This window comes from Silurus aristotelis (genome assembly GCF_946808225.1).
Source record: "Silurus aristotelis genome assembly, chromosome: 3".
NCBI classification, from domain to species: domain Eukaryota; kingdom Metazoa; phylum Chordata; class Actinopteri; order Siluriformes; family Siluridae; genus Silurus; species Silurus aristotelis.
Window position 1 is genome coordinate 14,179,735 of NC_139576.1, and position 20,876 is coordinate 14,200,610.

At 37.6% G+C, this 20,876-nt stretch overlaps 1 protein-coding gene across 2 annotated transcripts in view; it reads left to right on the top strand.

Annotated features, from left to right (window-relative positions):
• The window catches only part of nck2a (NCK adaptor protein 2a), a 42,694-nt gene extending 23,790 nt beyond the window's left edge, over nucleotides 1–18,904 (top strand). For both annotated transcript variants that reach the window (XM_083535888.1, XM_083535889.1), the window contains exons 2-4: nucleotides 11,994–12,235; nucleotides 16,457–17,238; nucleotides 17,498–18,904. In XM_083535888.1, the coding sequence (XP_083392014.1) occupies nucleotides 12,010–12,235; nucleotides 16,457–17,238; nucleotides 17,498–17,692 (1,203 nt within the window). In that variant the 5' untranslated portion in view covers nucleotides 11,994–12,009 and the 3' untranslated portion in view covers nucleotides 17,693–18,904. The remainder of the gene's footprint in view (nucleotides 1–11,993; nucleotides 12,236–16,456; nucleotides 17,239–17,497) is intronic.
• Nucleotides 18,905–20,876: the final 1,972 nt, after the last annotated feature.

Consider the following 20,876-nt stretch of genomic DNA (forward strand, 5'->3'; position numbering starts at 1 on the left):
TTCAACATGGTTAAGGTCAGAGCTCCGTAGCAGGTCACTCAAGATCTTTTGCGCCAACCCATGTCAAGCATATTTTAATGTATCTGGCTTTGTACAGTATTGACATGCTGGGACAGATTTGGGTCTGCTAGTTAAGTGAAGGGAAAATATTATGCTACCACATCCAGAGGCATCCTATACAATTATGTGCCTCCAACTTTGTGCTTAAGGTTTGTGGAAGAACCATATACAGTTGGAAAAGTCAAGCGCCCCAGTATTTTTGTCCAAATATTGTATATTATCTATAATATAGAAAAGGACCCAGGAAGTAAATGTAGTGTACTTTAAGGACGATAATGAATGTGGTAAGATTCAGAATAATCTTTATTGGCAAGTATTATGGGTTGCATGTACAAGGAATTTGTCATGGAGTGCTGTTGCTATGAAAAATATTACAAATATAAAAACCTATAAAACTACGAAATTAAAATAATAAATAAAGATAAAGACATGAACTATATATAGTTTGTGGAGGGTATGTAAAGTGGGGCAGTGCAAATAATAATTTAAGAGACGCAGTGCAATTATAATTTTTCCCTGAATATGTCCAAGATTTAGGGTAGTCCTTGTTGATTGTGTTAATGTAACACATGAAATGAACAGTGTTTACATTACTGTTTACATAACTGTAATGTTAGTGTTTATGGAACCAGGTCAGAGATGATGGAGGGTCCTTGGTGTTATTGATGTACCTATTAATAAATGGTATTATCAAAAAGATTATTATTAACAATAAATATTGCTATTATTAAAAATAGAGCATAAAACAAAGGTTACTAGAGAAGCAAAGTTTTTGTGATGCATTCAGATGTACTTTTGATGCTGTATGAGGTAAAACCTCTGCTCTTAGTTCTCCTCCTTCAGCCTTAGAAGCACTTTGCTTGCTCCATATGAACAGTATGCACTGTCATTCATAAATCTGTAGACAGTGAGACAATTTTCTCAACTTTGCAAAGAAACATCGAAAAAAAGGCCACGCCTGATCATGAAACTGCTTATCCATCAAGTACTAAATGTAGCAGTGTGAGGAATGCGAAGACGTTGCGCTTCCCTTTTTCGCTCTTCCTTTCAATTCTTTTCTTGAATTGTTTCATCACCACCACCTGTTTGGATAATATCTCCCCTGCGTAAAAAACACGTAGGAATGAAACAGAACCTGTTGCCACTAGTCCCATTCAGTTGCCTTTTCCTGTTAAAACCTGTTTACTGTATGACGGAATGTTTTATTTATATGCACTGGCATTGTTTTTCTTTGTGGGTTTTTTTTTTTGTGAATGTGTGTAGACTTATGAATGTCTCTCTTAGATGTGTTATATGGAGGGAGTCTGAGGAACTCTTCTTCAGGCCCATAGCAGCCATTTGAGCCTTCAGGTGTTTCCTTTCCCCTCTGCAGGTCTTTCTGTGAGGCAATTAGCTACGCTGTGGCGGGGAGATGATTCTGTGAGACATCAGCGTGTCTTTTGCATTCTGCAATGTTTCATGGGACTGAGGTCTTCTCTGGAAATGCCTGTTTTTAGGTGCTAAGGTTCTGCTGCTGTGTGGCCTTGGCTCTGTTAATGCTTTGCAAGGACATGCTTTAAATTTGACTTAATCACATGCAAGAGAGAATCTATTTTCTCACAGCCTAAGCTGAAAAAAATACCTCAATAAACTGAACTTGTGATAAAAAAACAGCAAGGCAGTTTAGAAAGAGGCCACACAGGAAGTACAAATAATTACTGAAAACACAAATGTGCTTTAAGCAAATTGAGTTAGAAAGAAAAAGGAGAAGATTTGATTGGCAGGTCAACTGAGGTCCCAATCTAGCTAGTTAAGCATGAGTAAGCTGTATGGGAGAGTGGTCTTTTAACATGCATAACAGTGTGTTAGGTATAAATGATCTGTTCATTCTTGTGTTAATTGTGATTCAATATTTTTTTATGTTCTCATTTATCTCATAATGAATTTCTGGTGCATGCTGTGAAATAATTAAATCTGTCAGCATCATCGCTCAAATGCAGTGGGTGGAATTCATCATGGAAGTAGATCAGATAAACCTCAGTCCTGACTGGGGATGTGCTTGCTTATTGAAACCCCCGGCTCACTTCTCGATTACAGAAATCACTCTTCTGCAATTTGTCATGCTCCATGTCCACATAAAGTCGTATTTTGTCTCTCCGCTGGGAGTGGATTTTTGGTGGATGCCAGACAGTACTTTATGTTCTCTAGGAGCAGTCATGATGCGAAATGATTTAACCATTTAAGGTTATTTTGCTATTTTAACATTTATAAAATATTACTTTTAATACTGTGGATAATGATTTTTATTATGATTATGTATTATGATGCTTATTAAGGTTACCACCACTGTCTATTTATAACTCTTAAATGCATTTGTATTTTAACGTTATACAGAAGGCATATGCCAGACACATTTGCATATTTGACAATGAACAATCTATTTTGTCCGTTGGGTCACTGCTTTGAATGGGAAAACGTTTCTGGTTACAATTTGCATATCCAAGTTATTATTATTACTGTTATTATTTGAAGTGTGTAATAATTACCCATTTTCCTGACTGAGTGGCTTCTTCTACAGAAACTGAGGGACCATCGTTTCTGGTGCTCAGTCATTAACTTATCAGTTACCCGAATCTTTCCAAGGCAGCACAAACTGAGCTCTTTATACAGGATCAGTGTTTAGGGATTTTTAAATTAGATTTAAATCATAATCATTCAGAGGAATCCATAACAAAAAAAGGGAAGATCATCATCTTCAGAATGTCAACATTTAGAATCTTGTTCAGAATCTTTTCGGCTTTCTGGAGTTGCTGTATGCTGTAGCATTGAGAATGCCTTCCTTAAGTTCAAAGGTAGGCATTCTCATGGCTACAGCATTAAAATAATGAATAGTAAAATGAATAATTAATTATGTAAATGAATAAATGTTAAGAAAATTTTACATTTTTTACATTTTACCATGTATATATAATTTGCATCAGAAGATTATCATTATTATACTGTGGTATGAGATTGCTCTCTCTTTAGTAGAGGCCTAATCACAACATCGCCAGAAATATTTATTCAAAGGAAATTAAATCAGCTTTTGTTTGTTTCTATAGATGCTTTGACTTTTGTACAAGCAGTCCTCTGTTTAACACCTCAGTTCCACTTAAAACTGGGACTCCCCACCGTTATAATATTTAAAAAGCATTTAGGTCCAGATGCTCAAGTTGTTCAGTTATTATATAACACATGAACTATATGGACAAATGTTTTGTGAATAGATGTTTGAACATCCTATTCTACATTTGGTCTCCATTTGCTTTTTTATTACCTCCATTCTTCTGGAAAGGTGTTCCACTAGATTTAGATTGTGCTTGTTTAGAATTGTGCCCATTCAGAAAAAGGACATTATTATAGTCGGCATCAGCATTATAATTTATCCTAAAGGTTTTCAACATGGTTGGAGCGCTGTAGCAGCTCACTCAATATCTTTCATGCTAACTTATGTAAACCATATCTTTGTGAAGCTGGAGCATGTGCATTGTCATGCTGGAACACCTTTAGGTCTCCTAGTTTAAGTGATAGGAAAATGTTATGATAACACTTCCACAGACATCCTATACAGTTGTGTGTGGTCAACTTTGTGATTTAGAAATTGTGAAGGAACCATATATGGATGGAACAATCAGGCATCCCAATACAGTGTATATCATCCACTATATATTCAAAAGGATGATAGTAAATGCCATAAAAATGATCCAACAGTATATTATTATTATTAGTAGTATTTCTTTTTTAGTCATACAAGTTATTCATAGTACTTTCACTTAGCCTGTTTGTGGTATGATAGTAAATTAATTGTAAAGGTCAGCTTGAATGTCCTGACCCTTTTGCTTGCCCTCATGCACTGCCATAGCAACACAGCAAACAATAGTCGGAGTGCTAGAAGGTGGGTGAAGAAATGTTAAGGGGGAATGTAGGAGAATGCCGAGGGCTAGAACAGGGATCAGGAGTTTGGTCTGCAGTATGAGCGTGAGAGCTGTCAGACCTCTGACATGGACTGAGGATATATAGTAAAGGTGGTGGATGTAGTCAGAGTGGCACAATGATCCTGCCTTGTTCTTGCATTTAACTGACTGTGATTGTCAGCCCTGATTGACTCGTTTTGTTCATGACATTTTCATTTACGGACACACACACACACACACACACACACACACACACACACACACACACACACACACACACACACACATTTATACTGTGTATAGATTCGAGCTGAAGCATAGAAAGAGAAGAGTTTAACACTGAAGTGTTTGAGTAAAAAAAATAAATAAAATACAAATAAATAAAAAAAATGTAGTAGTAACTGATACTCAGGTTTTCAGTAATAGGATATTGAAATGGTCATATATGTTGTTAATACCTAACGCATTGGTTTTCATAAAAAAAAAAAAAAAAAAAAAAAAAAAAAAAAGTTTTTTAGTTTTTAACTTATAAATTTAACTTCTATATTATTGAATACTGTATATTGTTGACTATTGCATTGTTTTCTAATACAAAAAATCATAAAAGGCTCTTGACCGAAAGAATTTCAGTTTGTTCATTTCCGAGGCCGAGATCCCAAAGACAATCGTCACAGCATTAAAACTCGTGCTGACAATAGAGATTTTGTTTGGTACAACAATAACACATTCATTAGACGAGTGGCTAGGATGAAAACTCATAAAAGAGTAACGCAAAGAGTATCGATGTTTAAAAAGAAAGAGATGTGGTTAAATGTGACTAAAAGGCACAATAGAAAGCAGGCAAACCTGCAGCATGTTGACTGACTAAGCATCATTTTGTGCACAGAATCAAGCGGTAAATGCGGTGTTGTAATGTACAATGCAGCTCAACTTAGTTATTTATTTATATATATATATATATATATATATATATACATTTATTTATTTTTTATTTATTCAGTTTTATGGTCAACAGGATTGTTTCTTTTGTACTAAATTATGAATTGACTTCCTGTAGGTCTTTTTAGGACTGGGCAGGCTTTCGTGATTTGAGGACACACCATTATTACGTTATTATGCTAACCAAAAAGGTTTTTTTGTGTTAAATACTTCACATCACGATGTAAAATGTCATTGAATCATTCAGGCATAATGACATTTAGAAATAGTGACTAATAACACCGTGACCTTTTCTCATTTGTGTGCCATTCAAACAGCAACTTGTTAGTCATTGTGCAATCAATAACACATGACAGAGCGGATGGTTATTCTATACTGGACTGATATCACAGTTTACACATGCACACACACACACACACACACACACACACACACACACACACACACACACACACACACACACACACACATGCTCAAACACTCCCAAAATCTTCATGTCACATCACAGCCAAAAATTGTTTCATTAATTGTTTCATGAATACCAGGCACTTCACACATTTGTGTGTATTCTGATTTAGCGGCATGGAATTTAGAAGGCTGTTCCTGGTTTCAGTTCTGTTGTAGCAATGATGAACAGCTGTTTTTTCACCAGTATCTCCATTTGTCTCTGGGAACATATGAAAACCGCTCCCAAACATGTTAATCTACCAGCAAAAATGTATAAAAACAATAGAAAGTTATTATTAACCTGTTACAGTCAGACCAACTGTACGAGTCCAGTACAGTAACTCAGTGTTTATGATATTGGATTCTGGTTCTGAAGACCGCAAGTTCAAATCCCAGCACCACCAAGCTCCCACTTCTGCACTGTTAACCCTCAACTGCTCAGATAATTGTAAGTCGCTGTGGATCAGGACATCTGCCAAATATTCGATGACAATCTCACATTACATTCATAAATCACCTATAAATGCTTCAGTCAGTTTATTTGTAAACTGAAGAGGCAACTAAGGTAACTTTGCATTTGTTTTCAGGGTGTGTTTGAACAGCTGCATCATAACTACTTAAGAAACACTGCCACTGACTCGCTGTCAGAGCTTTTTATCAGCATCCAATTAGCAGAGAATTTATTCAGTTATTCATCTTATTTTTTGTGTGTTTTTTTTTTTCAAGTCGTATAATGCCCATGTGACGGTCAGCATAGTTTTTATGCATTGTAAATTTGCAGTAGTGTGTCACTCTTTCCTCCTTTTCTTTGTCTTAGACAAAATACATTTATTTAATAAACACAACCAAAGACATTCTGTGAGTGTGAGCTTATAGAATATACGGGACAGTGTTCAGTGTACTGACCTTAAACCTTAACCTGCTCACATTGAGCCAAATGGTGCTTTTCTTCTCTTTTAGCCCAGTTCAGGAATGTTGACGAAGAAATGGTTCGGTTAAACGTGTTTCTGAATGGCGATAAATGTGCTGGTTTTCTTAGCATAATGGAATTGAAGACCGGGTACAAAATAATGAAAAGAAAAGGAGAGGTCAGGGTCATTCCCAATTCAGTTTGACCCAGAAGGCAAACACAAGGGATCTGCCAGTTTTTTTCCTTTTTCATTTTGTCTCTTGTGTCCTCTTTTTGTAAAGGGCTTTGTGCACAAAGCTTGATAACTCAAGTGGGTGTGAAGCGCTGATGCAGCCAAAAGGGGACCGATTTCAATCCTCTTTGAGGGTTCATGCCAGGTCTGTGGCACTTTAGTTTAGTTTCAAGCAATTTTTCCTTGACCTCAAATTTTTTTTATTGGTTTGCTTGGTTTACATGATTAATGTAAATTTATTGTATTAGCATATTTATGTGTTAGTTGACAGACGTATGAGTTCAAAGCATTTGAAAATTAAAAAGGAGTGTGACACAGAGGGCCTGGTTAAAACGCGGGTGTTGAGATAGCCGAACTCAAGCCTCACGGATGTATTATCTGTATTAAATGCTTTAATCCTCCAGAGTGCAAGACAGAATATGGGACTGTTAAGTGCTGCTGGGTTATGGGAAATGTTTTGTACCCGAGAGACCAAATCTCCTCAAGGTCAGATTATGGCTTTTCCATTTCCTTGACAAAAGACAGTTAAAAAAGCTCTTTTAAACAGCACTGTTGCATCTTGTGTGTAACTTTTCTACTGTGCCATATGTGGTCTATTTCATGTTCTCTTCTTTAAGATTTTTTATCTGAAATATGGTAACAATCTAGATACAGCTCCTAACTGAACGTGCAAGTTTTTATATGCTTTTAAGGTGACACTAAGCCAAGGGTGATTGATCGCTACCAAGTGGTTTTGGATTAATTTTCAGCTGTCGGGATTGATGTCCTTCTCAGTGGCTAAGGCATCGCTCTTCTTAATGATCCTCATTATTAAGCAGGCGTACATATTTGAGTGGGCATGTCTCCCCTCCCCCTGATTAGTTGCTCGATGGCCATCGATCATCCTGCCATTTCCATGGAGACCTAAGTAATGCTGTGAAGGAGTGAGAAGGCCAGGGAAATAAACCCCCTTTTACAGACAGAGAGATAACACAAGGATCTACCGAGGGTAAAGGCTACAGCTAATAACTAGCACAGGATGTATGTTGATTAGAGGTTGACCCATTTTACCGATACCGATAGCTAGGTTGGATCATACTTGCCGATAATCGATTAATGAACCTATAGTTTTTAAAATGGGTACTGGATAAAAAAACAAACATAAAAAAAACCAGTACTGGATAATGAAAAAGTTCTAAATAAAATACATCTGAATATATGAATAAATTAATATATTTCTGTAATGAAAAACTTTTAAATAATAAATATAATGCTCTCTGTGTAGCGCGCAGCCTAACATGTGAAAACAAACAGCACATGGCATCAGAGATTCACCTCTATTAGCTGCTCTCATAATGACAGGAAGCCGGAAAATCGTTTTTGATTATTTTCTGTTAGATTGTTCCAGAAATCAACTTTCTGACAATTAAACACTAATGAATCGGTCAACCTTAAATGTTGATGTGTTACATTTATGCTTTCAACACATGCAGTAGACAAATATTCTTTCAATTACAATCCAGCACTTTGATCTTTTGTTACCTTCCATCCTGTTTCCATAGTTTTCATTTTACATAATGAGATAATGCTTATTACAATAAGGTGTAATGTTTCAAGTTGTGGTGTATATGATTGGGATAGCACAAGCGTAACCACATTCTCTAATATCAAGTTTTATCTATTATCTCTGCCATGTTAGCATCTCAGCTGGAGCAGTGATTTCTTTAGTTTGGACTGAATCAGCCTTAAAATGCTTCAGGAAGACTTTGCTGTGTTCTGGATCACGTTTTCAGTCCACCAGTGTTTACGCTCTCAGTGTCCTAGCATTCACAGAAGCTAAAGTTCTCCCACGCATTCGATTTAAAAACATGTCGAAAGTTGTATTCTCGGTTGTTGTACCCTGTCCATGTGCCAAATCCAGTACAATAACCCCTAGCCACAAACTGTAGCAGCTATCTTGGAAGAAAAAAGAAGCTTTTTCTGCTGCGGCTGCCTTTGAAGTAAAGGCCAAGTAGCGTTTTCTTTTTTTTTTTTCTGGGAGAGTAGGAGCAGGAATGGAACTGTAGATTTGCAAGTATTGGATTTACAGATATATTATTAGGTGCACCGTGCATTTCAAAAGGAAATGTGATACCGTTAGAAATGGTGTTGACTGTACCAAGGGGGCATCGGCTCCTTACAACAGAAAAGCGTACACCATATCATCAGGAGAGCATCTGCTGAAATCCCAATGCTATAGCCATTGGGATGGCAAATGCTCTCTTCTCTGTTGATTACACCAATACTAGCCAATAGGGCTGTAACAATAAACAAATTCATACCTCGGTTTTTATGTCACCGTTTGGTACAATTTCAGTACAGGAAGAAATGCAAAACATAAAATTGCTTCCCTGTTTTTATTATCACAGTTTATTATTATTAACATTTGGGAACATCGAGTTTTTTTTAATTTTTTTTCCTGTATTAATTAAATACCTGCTTGGTTAAATACTATATAAAATAGTATTTTATAAAAAATAAATATATAAAAAAGTATATATTACACAAATTAAATTAATTAAATAAAACCAAATATTTAAAAAAAAAAAATTCACTATCTACTTAACTGTTTCACTTATTTCAGCATACTTTAACAAATGTCTTTATTCCTTCCACCCTTCATTCATTCTCTCCCTCAATATGAAATTTTAAGAGAAATTCTTGAAGCAAACACTAAAGAATCCATATACAAATCATATTTCCAGAAGGGAGTGAGTAGCCACAGTGACACTGCACTAACTCTAGTTTCTTTTTATACCCCTGGCATTGTTATGTATGTTTTCAAGTTTATTAATAATAATAATAATAATAATAATAATAATAATAATAATAATAATAATAAAATGTGCTAAAATGACTAAAGACTAAACTTTCCTGAAGGAACTCAGATTTGAACTATGCTCTTTTTAATTCTGAGATTATATGAGGGAGAAATCCTAATAGGAACCACAACTAAAAGGGAAAGCATCATTTGATACTGGATAGTATGATTATAAATAATTCCCTTTTATAGCTGTGTACTATAATGGTCAAAAATAGAAAATAACCAGGAAAGTAATTATATTTTTCACCTCATTCTATTCAGTTGAATACCATCTGCAGTTATCTCATGTATCTCATGTAACCTGGGGATCTGTGACCTTTTACTGTACTGTATTATGCTGCACTGTGACTAAAACAGTTGAAGCAGTTTGGAAAGATGTAGTTGGTTAATGGAAGAGAGCTGACATGTGGCTAGGTGTGGGTGGGTGAACAAATTGGGAAGTAATAATAAAAATGTAACAGTTTACATATATTTTGTTATTTATTCATTTTAATATCCAATATTCGAGTTTTTCACAGAAGCGAGTCAGAAAATCGTTTTCCTGTTTGGATATCTGATCTAGGATTTTATACTGATATCGCTCAAATATGGCACCTACATATCAGGTTTGCGTGATCTCCATATACAGTGAAGAATAAATGTTTTGTTAGGCTCAGTTTTTTCTCAGTTGATGACCAAGTAAGTGCTTAAGTGCTAATACATCCTCCATTCTGTCTTTTTTTTTTTTTAATTGACACTTGAAGTGTAGCCTTGTCCATATTTCTGTCACACTGTGTGCCAGCAGAAAATGAATGACACTTCAGGTCTAAATTAAAGCTCAGGCTCAGTCTTAGCACACTATTGGCCATTGTGAAGTGAAAGAAAGGATAAAAAAAAAAAACGGATAACAGCACTTTTGTAATTCCTGTGTGGGTTTGTAATGCTTTTTTTTTAATAAAAAAAGGGTGCTATTTTACAAAATACAGTTTCCCCTTTAAAAAAAAAAAAAAAAGAAAAGAAACTGATTATTTATTTATTTGGGTGAGGGTGTGTATGAGTAAGCATGCATGGTTGTGGGTGTGTCATGAGTGTGTGTGTGTGTATGTATGTGTGTGTGTGTGTGTGTGTGTGTGTGTGTGTGTGTGTATGGCATGTCTTTTTTTGTGTGTGTAGATCAAATAAACGCGATCAAATGAGATGGCATCTTAATTTCCATATGCGTCATCTGAAATGAGGCCACACGTTACAACGTACGCTGCTCTTTTGTAAAAGCCGGGATTACACGTGTCCACACATTTATAGAAAGATGCGCACAGATGCTTTCAGTATGATAGCCCTTGTCTTTAAACATACACACACACACACACACACACACACACACACACACACACACACACACACACACACACACACACACACACACACACACTTAAACATGTTCACTGCTTCCCTAATGGCTGTTTTGACTGAGTGGCCATGCCTGAGGGTCTCTCGCAACAGGAGCGCAGGGTTTTAAGTGTGCTTGCCTGCAATACCATGAATACTTAATCACTCAATTACTATTCAGTGCATATTCAGCCATGCAACAGTGCCATCTTATAACCCATGCAATCCATCTGAGAAATGTCAGATTCATTAACCATTTTACTCATTTATAAGCACCAGCTGCAGCTCGGTGCGCTCGGCTTTAGGTATAGAAATATGGTTTGAAAAGCTCTGCTCATACTTTGACAGGATGTGTCATTTTTAATATCTCTGTTTGAAGACGCATCTATATTTAATGCCATGAACAGAATGGATTAAGTAACCAAGTCTTTGTAAATGTACATTATCTTTCTCATTTAAAGCACACATGCTCACAGATGTCCTCCTTCCTTTGTGTAACTGTTGCTCATAATATCTTTCTCACTTTCTCATTCTCATTCTCGTTCTCGTTCTCGTTCTCTCTCTCTCTCTCTCTCTCTCTCTCTCTCTCTCTCTCTCTCTGTTTATCTACCTACCTTTCTATCTCTCAGATTGTTTCAGGCATTTTCTTGCATCTTTTTTGTGCATATTTGATGCAAAAAGAAACTTCTGGGTTTTTTTTGTTAGTTTGTTTCAGCCTATAAACTATCATTATATTAATCTTTGTGTGCCCATCTAAGAGTAAGGAGAGGAGCTCATGTCACCCTATTCTATATTTATATGGTGAACCTAGTACAAAGCTATACACACAGAAAAGAAAGATTGAATGGTGACTACAAGAGAAATAATGTGCTTACCTGGAGAAAAATACACAAAGGACTGAGATAAATACTTTTGCATGAAATGGGTAGAGAAAGGATATAGCTCTGAGATGGAGTGGTGTACCATAACTGACCTTAATCATTACTATGATTCAGACAAAAGACAGACTTGATTATATATGCTCTATTTAACATGGCTGTACGATCAGGTAAGCTAGAGAGAGTCAGCTGGAGAGAGAAAAGGTTATAGGGAGTGAGAGATGTTTTGAAAACATTTAGTTTTTTTGTGGGTAGTACACCTTGTCTTTACCAAAGGATATGTCAAAAGGACATCACGACTGTGCAAAATATCACACCTTTTTTTTTTTTTCAGTTGTTATAATGTTCCTGATATAGTCGTTCTCATTCTTTCTTTCTGTGGCTTCAGTGGGACTCGATGAAAGATGACAGAGGAGGTGATTGTTATAGCCAAGTGGGACTACACCGCTCAGCAGGACCAGGAACTAGACATCCGGAAAAACGAGCGCCTGTGGCTCCTGGATGACTCTAAAACCTGGTGGAGAGTCCGCAATGCGTCCAACCGCACAGGTTATGTCCCGTCCAACTACGTCGAGCGCAAGAATAGCCTTAAGAAAGCCTCGATTGTAAAGAACCTGAAGGATACACTTGGTAAGTGATAGGGTGTTTTAACATGATTTTTCTGTCAAGTCTGAACAGCCTAAAGCTGTAGTTATAGTTTTGTTCTTTATATATAGAAAAGGTTTTTTCATCTTTATATTATGTATATAAGCTAGTTTTGTTTATGTATCAGGAATTGCAAACATTGCAACTGAAATTGATCGAAAATGTAATATTCATGATCCTGGTTTATAAAGAGCTTTGTCACTTCAGCGCACACTTCCCTGTGAATGCAGTAGTAACATTTATTCACACAACATTCCCACTTACATGTCCCTTGACTGGTATAAATAAGGTTGGTATCTTATAGGAGTTTATTTTACTTATAGGGAGTTTTTTCTTGCCCCAGTCGCCATGGCTGCTCATCTGGGATTAATTTACACTATTCACCTTATTAACTCTTTAAATTCTGTAAAGCTGCTTTGAGACAATGTCTGTTTTGAAAAGCGCTAGAGAAATAAACTTGACTTGACCTAATTTCACGTCTTTGTTAATGAGACAACCACGAAGCAGCCACTAATTTAAAAACTTTCTGATATCAGACAATTAAAAAAACGTTTTATATACAGCTTTCTGGGAAAGAAGTGTGGTATAACATTTATTAAAAAAAACAATAGCTATACTGAGAAATATCCAGCTTTTATTTGCATATTCATATTTTGTGGGGTTTATGATTAAATATTGGGTGTAATATTTGCTCGATTTGACCTTATACGTTCCCATAATGGCGATAAATAGTCTACCTCTCTGGCTGTATGAAATGCAGATATGCTTCATAAAGATTCAAAGCGCCCAATGTGACATTTTGATCTTTTTTTTTCCCCTCGTGTAGGAGGAAAGGCAAGAAGCACAGTGCCACTCTTTTTAGCTAGTCTTTGAAAGGGCCTCCTCACTCACCCTTCTTGTAAGCGGTCCTGTGTGCTGAAGCTAAGTGGTCAGTAGGGAAGCAGCCTATCACAGCATTTTGCTTGAGGTGGAGATGAGTGGTAGGAAAGGGTGGGTCCAGACTTTGTTAAGTACTGTTATTCACTCTGAAATAAAGCTCCTATAAAATGTCTTTGAAAACGTATTATGATCATCATATTAGACATAATCATGACAGTAGCTGGAGATTTATTACAAGAGAGTAAAATACATAACATATTTAAATATATGAATATAAATAACACAGTAAAATTTTTAGAGGAGACCAAAGTCATTGGTTTAATTCAGAGTTTGGGGTTTGGTGTGTTATAAAGCAGCTAAGCCCTATTCACACAGCTTTGCTGATAAATGTTTTATTAATTTACTAGGACAGGGTTAGTTTATGACTCAATCAAAATAAAATCAAATGAAATACTGCCAATTTGCCTGGAACCAGATCTAGTGATATTTTGAGGTCTTTAAAGAAAGCATAACATTTTATGTTGCATTTGTACTAAGACTGCTGTCAGGCACTTAACACGAAAAAAAAACCTAAAAAAAAACCCCGTTTAGGTTTCTGTAAAGATCATTTCTTTCCATAATTTCTGTTTAATAATAAGTATTGGAGAGGTTTTGGAAACTATAAACGAACAGACAGTCTGGTTTGAATATTTCAATAACTGCTGATTTGGAAATTTTAAATTGAATAGGCTCTAGAGTTCTGGTGCAAAAAAGAAAAACATTTGGTGAGCAGCATTTCTGCATATGTAAACACTTCGATGAGCGGTCAAAGGAAAATGGTCAGACTTGCTTGAGCTGTCAGAAAGGATTGGATATCTTGCATAACCAAGCTATACAAATGTAGTGTACAGAAATTAATCTCAAAATCCAAAACACATTGAACCTTGAGGCAGATGGGCTACAGCAGCAGGATACCACATCAAGTTCCACTTCTGTCAGTCATTATCAGAAAGCTGAGGCTGCAGTGGGTACAGATACAAACCTGCCTTGTGTCTATAGTCCAAGCTGGTGTAGGTGGAGCAATAATTTTTCTTGACATACTTTGGACCTGTTTATAAACACTTGGATGCCACAACATTGAGTACCTGAGTGTTGCTGCTGACCATGTGTGTCCATTCATGTGCACAATTTACCTTCTATTAAGAATCGAGGTTGAGAGCGAAAGCTGGCCATACCCAGCCCTCACTGAGAAAAACTGGCCCTCGTTGAAAATATATATATAAATATTTAACCATTTTTTAGCTTTATAATATGATAGATTTTGTTAGAATAATTCTAATGTGCAATATGAAAATTATTCTTACAAATACACATGTTAAAGCATATTTTGTCTGGCAAACATGATACATGTTCTGTGTGGAGAACAGGCATTTATTGTATTTTTTATGGAGATAAGCTCTTCTACATTCTTAAAGCTTTGGTCACTTAGGAACTTTCTCCTGCTGTCCTGAACCCTTTCTCAGTTCTTTAGTCAACAGCTTCTTCCCTGTGCAACTTTGTTCAAAAGAAACTCTTCATAACAGTTTCTGATTATGTCACGTCTAAGACAGCCAGCCCATAATATTCTTGCGTTCAAGGTCTTTTTTTTTCATGTCTCTCCTCTTTTATTGTTTTCAGAAGTTCAGCTCACGTATTGAATGCACTTGGTGGGACGTGCTTCTATTTTCTGATTTCCCGAAAGCTTTTTGTTCTGTTTGCATTGTTGCCTTCATTCTCTGTCAGCAGAAGCCTGAGAAGTACAGACAGCTCCCCAGGAAACACACTCTCAGATCACTAAGAGAGCAAAAGTTTTGACTGGTACTTTGTTTGAACTGTATGTTGTTCTTTGTACGCACTGGGCCATGTCCTCGCTCTGCAGGCTTCCGTCTGCCATATGTCATGAGTGAGTTGGATCAATAATGTCAATGTCTGTTTTTAGACTTGAACAGCAATTACTCAGCTTAAACTAAACCTTCCAGACCTGTAGTTTTAGACTTCTTTTTCACTTCTCTGTTTATTCTTGTAATTGTGCAGCTACGTTAGGATATTTTCCACTTTGGTGCTAATGCTACATGTACTGTTCACCCCATGTCATGTCCTGAGTTGAATGTTCAATCATAAACTTCACCCTCATTCCAAATTTTAATGTTACATACTGTATAATGATGCAGCCATACCGACTCTTCTAAAATGTTGTTTTTTTTTTTTTTATACATTTTTGCGCTAAATGCTGATATATCCAGAAGGGTATAATTTGCAAATACACTGGGGGTGGGTGCACTGAAAGGGCAGATGTAAAAAGCCTTTCAGTTTATATGATGGCTTCTTCGAGTGTTGTGACAGGCATCAAATGTTCCCCTGCGTCTACACCTCTGTTATCGTATGGGTCAATGCCTGCCAGATCGGCTTTTTTATCCTGCTGTGATGGCTTGACAAAATGAAGCCCTGACACGTTCAACTTCTACCCCCTCTACCCCATGCCCTATTGGCTGGTGTGCTTAAATCAGTTCTCTTGCCATCTATGCATTTTTGTCATTATGGTCAGCAGACACACCCCACAAACAGACACTCCACCAGCCGGTCGGTAAAAATATTCTCGAAATGAAACTGGTACAAAACTGGTAGTGTACAAAAGGTTGGAGACCTCTGGTTTTAGAAGGATTATATTTCTTGTCTAAGTGTAGGATATGCCTTATATGCCACTATCTGACAATAGAATGTGTCCTACTTAGCACAGGTAATGTATCTGTCCCATTTGCAGGATTTAAATAGATGCAAGTACTTTTTCCATAGGATGTGTGGAAAAAGATGTGTGTTTCGGATGCATTCTCTCTCCTGTGTCACTTGGACAACATGTGAGTCTGCACAATGCGGCCAACTTTATCTCTTTATACTCTAAATAAGCTCCTGATAAATATGCTAGTTTAAGGAGAACTGGCTTTGACCCTGACCCTTTCCTGCTCTCTATATCATCTAATCACACCACTATAAAAGCATTTACTAAAGATTCTGGAGCTCTGATTCAGCTTGCAGTGCTTTATTAGATCTATTAGATAAGAGTCTGTCTAAATGGCTATCAGCTCTCTGCAGCCCTTGGAGCCAGAGAAGGAATAAATATTTAATGTGTAAAACAAAAATAACATGACCACAGGCTCATATAATAGTTTATGTTGCATAAAATAATTCAACAACAGATCAGTGTAAAAAAACTAAGTGTGGATGCCACAGCACTCTTAGAGCATACGTCTAAATGAGTTCAGTTTTTTTTTCATGTATGCCCACCCGACCCACACTTCTCGTGTGTTTCAGGTCTGGGCAAAACGAAAAGAAAGACAAGTGCACGTGATGCCTCTCCCACACCAAGCACAGATGCAGAGTACCCATCCAACGGGAGCGCAGGAGGCAGTGGAGTCAGTGGGGCAGAACGGATCTTCGATCTGAACATTCCAGCAGTGGTGAAGTTCTCCTACACAGCAGAGCGCGATGACGAGCTGAGTTTAGTTAAAGGAGACCGGGTGATGGTGATGGAAAAGTGCAGTGACGGCTGGTGGAGGGGGAGCCATGACGGACGTGTGGGATGGTTTCCTTCTAACTACGTCCGGGAAGAACCGGCGTATGCGGATACAATTGCAGGGTTTGGAGGGGACACGTTGGGGGGGATTCGCTCCCTGAGAGCAGGGCAAGGAATGGGACTTGCCAATGGCCGCTTGACAGGCACCGTGAGTACAGTATTTCATGTGGTCCAGACTCTGTACCCCTTCAGCTCGGTTACTGATGAGGAGCTGAACTTTGAGAAGGGTGAGACCATGGAGGTGGTGGAGAAGCCTGAGAATGACCCTGAGTGGTGGAAGTGTAGAAACAGCAAGGGCGTGATTGGCCTTGTGCCGAAGAACTATGTGGTTGTGCTTAATGAAGGGCCTGCTGTGCGCAACCTTGCCTCCCCTCCAATTAGCCACATGGGCCCATCCCGTACAGGCAGGTTTGCAGGCAAGGAGTGGTACTACGGTAACGTAACACGGCACCAGGCAGAGTGCGCCCTCAACGAACGAGGAGACGAAGGAGACTTCCTTATAAGAGACAGCGAGTCCTCGGTGAGGATCAACCTTCTTTTTTCTTTCAAAACAGGAAGCACACAAAACATATACTAATGCTGATATGGTTTGGTTTTTTCTAAAGTGTTTTGTCTGCTAGTAAAAGCAGCAAAAAAAAAAAGCTCATCTGGGTGGTTATGTTCAGCAGAAAAAGATTACTGCTGCCATCTTGTGGAGAAGTGTTTAAAATGCAGTTTTATTGTAATATTGTTTTACTTTTCTCTCTCTTTTTCTCTCCCTCTTTCTTTACCATTTACAGCCCAGTGATTTCTCAGTGTCTTTGAAGGCAGTAGGAAAGAATAAACACTTCAAGGTGCAGCTGCAGGATGGAGTCTACTGTATTGGCCAGCGACGTTTCAACAGTATAGACGAGCTGGTGGAGCACTACAAAAAAGCTCCCATCTTCACCAGTGAACAGGGAGACAAACTCTATCTGGTCAAGCCTCTTGCATGAACTCGACTCTATTCTACTGGATTAATTTTGCCTTTCTTTCAGTATTTCTTTTGCCCCTTTTCTCCTCTCTACCTGTATCCTTGTAGGACTTTAATCAAGCCTTGGGGCTGGATAGCAGGATCCTGTTATGAGGGAAAACATAATTATTTTGGCTTAAAGCCCTTTGCTCTTTCACCAGGCTATTTTGAGGAGAAACTGGATTTTCTTTTAAGTTGAAATACCCATAAGCCTGTTAAACATTCTTTGTTTCAAGGCTGAATTCCAGCCTCTGAGGATGACCTAGAAAGAAATATGGTCTGATTCACTGTGTGACCATTGTTAGCACTCCCTCTGCCTTTGGGCGTACAGCTCCTCTGCTCCTACTGGCTTTGCTAAAATAGCATCTGCGTTCAAAACCTGTTTCACTTCAACTTAGACTGTTTCAGATACTTCACTTTGTGCATTAATGAGAAGCAGATCAGGCCAACAGTAGGATGGGTTGATTTTAGATTTATATTTTGCACTATTTGATGCATATGATTTTAAAGGGTCAGCGAGCATGAAGCGCACAGTGGGATGCAGCCCAGATTGTGTGTCCACCTAAAGAGCCGATATGTAGAGCACATTAGCTTCTTCGCATGTCTGCCACTGTATCAGAATTCAGTTTTAATGTATTTCAGCACTGGAGCTAAATAGACCAACTATTAATTGGAACTGTGCTCTCTCTCTTATCCTCCCGAGACTGTTTCAGCCTAGAAGCCAATCTCAAAACGCTGACTTCCATTCATGCCAGCTCTCAATCTCTCCGACTCAGTGCACACAGAGAACTTTGGTTTCTCGGTTTTTACTGTATTCAGCTCAAATGTTTACCGCGAACACTAGTCGCTCTTCAGGGTTCCTTTAGGTTCAGGGTAATAATGAGGCTACATCTATCAGCCTTGATACACTAGGAAGAGGAGGGTCTAGGCATCTTTATTGACCCAACCTGGGGTTTGAATGTGTTTCCTACCACAGCCAAATGTGCCACATATCTCCTGTATGACAATGCTTAGTGCTCTTAACAACTCAGAGTTCCCTCACACACACACACACACACACACACACACACACACACACACACACACACACACACACACACACACACACACACCTTCTCTTTTCTTAATAACATTCACACTTGCCTAGCTGACTGTAAACACTAAGAGTAATAATACATATTATTAGTTATTATTAGTCAGACTGTTTTTATTCTCTTTCCTTTTGCCACATCTGTCTGTTTACCAGGACGACTAGTGTTGATCGAGGTTTTTTCTTTTTTTTTTTTTTTAAGATATGTCTGAATGTTATTGAGCAATGTTATTTAATTCTTCCTTTTACAATATGTACATATATACATAAATAAATAAATATATATATATATATATATATATATATATATATATATATATATATATATATATATATATATAAAGATAAGTTGCATTTATGAATTGTTTAGATCCAACATTATGGTACTGTACTGAGGACAGTGTGGTGAGAATTTAAATACTTTTGTTCAATAAAAGTTTTGCAGAATAACAGAAAATGATTTTGCTTTCATTTCACTTTTTATCAAGTTTTATCAAGTACAGTGACTCAGTGGTGAGCAGACACGAATGGCCCACTAGAGATATACCACTAAAGATCATTGCTTGATTTGTCTGAGCCTTAGTACTGCTTACAGACTACACACACTCACAGAACACTTTATTTGGAACACTGTACTAATACTTTCGTAGGAGGTCCTATTGCTCTCAAAACACTCACAAAACTGAATAACATGGATTCTCCTTTGAAATTCTGGTCCATGATTCTTGTCCATGATTGCGTCACATAATTCCTACAGATTTTTTCAGGTGCCCTTAGGTTTACCTGCAATTCTCTGGTTCAGGGTTTAGATCCAGGACTGGGAAGCCTGCTGAAGAACACTGAACTCATTGACATGTGGAATTCATACTGCTCAGCTCAGTGTTTGCTCATCACAACTGTTCAGAGCAATTATCTGAGGTACTGTAGCCTTTTCAACAGTTCAATACAATCTGGCTATTATCTATTGGCCTCTCTCATCATTAAATTGGTTCCTTCCACAAAACTTCCACTTGAAGGGTTTTTTTTTTTTTTTTGTCTTACTATTAAATCCAGGAGACCAGAAAATATAGACATATTTAAACTAGCCGTTCTGGTACCAACAATCATGCCATGGCCAAGATGATATTTATTTGCTTTCTGATGTTCATGTGATCAGACATTGCACTGCTGCCACACAAATGGCTGCTTAGATAATTGAATGGGGGTGTACAAGTGTTACCAGAAAAGTGTTTGGTTAGCGTCTGTAACACGCTGAAAAGCAGTGTACAGTCGAGTCTCGATTCAGAGATTTCCAGGAGCAGTGATCTCATCTTTCCTCAGTAAAAGCAAACCACTTAAAAATACGAGTCTTCCACTTTGCATATTATTTGAATGTGTTTTACACAGAGCACACACCAAATGTGTGCCAGCATTAGGCTATACAAAATTGTTTGTGCTGTGTTTATTGTTATCATGTTACAGCACTGCAGTCAATAGCAAATGTTAACAGGTATTTTGTTTGCGGTGTTCATTATAAAGTTACAACACTGGAAAGTGATATTCCTCCCGCTGATCTGACGCAATTGTGCAATTTATTATTGCGATTGTTTAAGCAATGAAGCTGCAACACGACAAGTGATACCACAAGCAAGTTTACCAGGCCAGATCTAAACTGTGCATAAATTGCTCTGCTTAAAACAGAAAGGCTGGGCCAAATTACTGGCAGTAGACTTTAAGTCTTTTTTCCCAAAGAAGTAAACCAACATACAGATATTCAATTCAATTCTTTTTTATTTGTATAGCGCTTTTAACAATGAACATTGTCTCAAAGCAGCTTTACACAGATAATGCGGTGATTAAAAATGAATATGTTCTTTATGAGTAAGTTTGTCCCTGATGAGCAAGCCGGTGGCGACTGGCGACTGTGGCAAGGAAAAACTCCCCGAGATGGCATAAGGAAGAAACCTTGAGAGGAACCAGACTCAAGAGGGAACCCATCCTCATCTGGGTTACACCGAATGTCCATTTGTGGCGGGTATACAATGTTGCGGGGTGCAGTGATGATGATCAAAAGCGAAGTGTATAATCATTTGGTGGG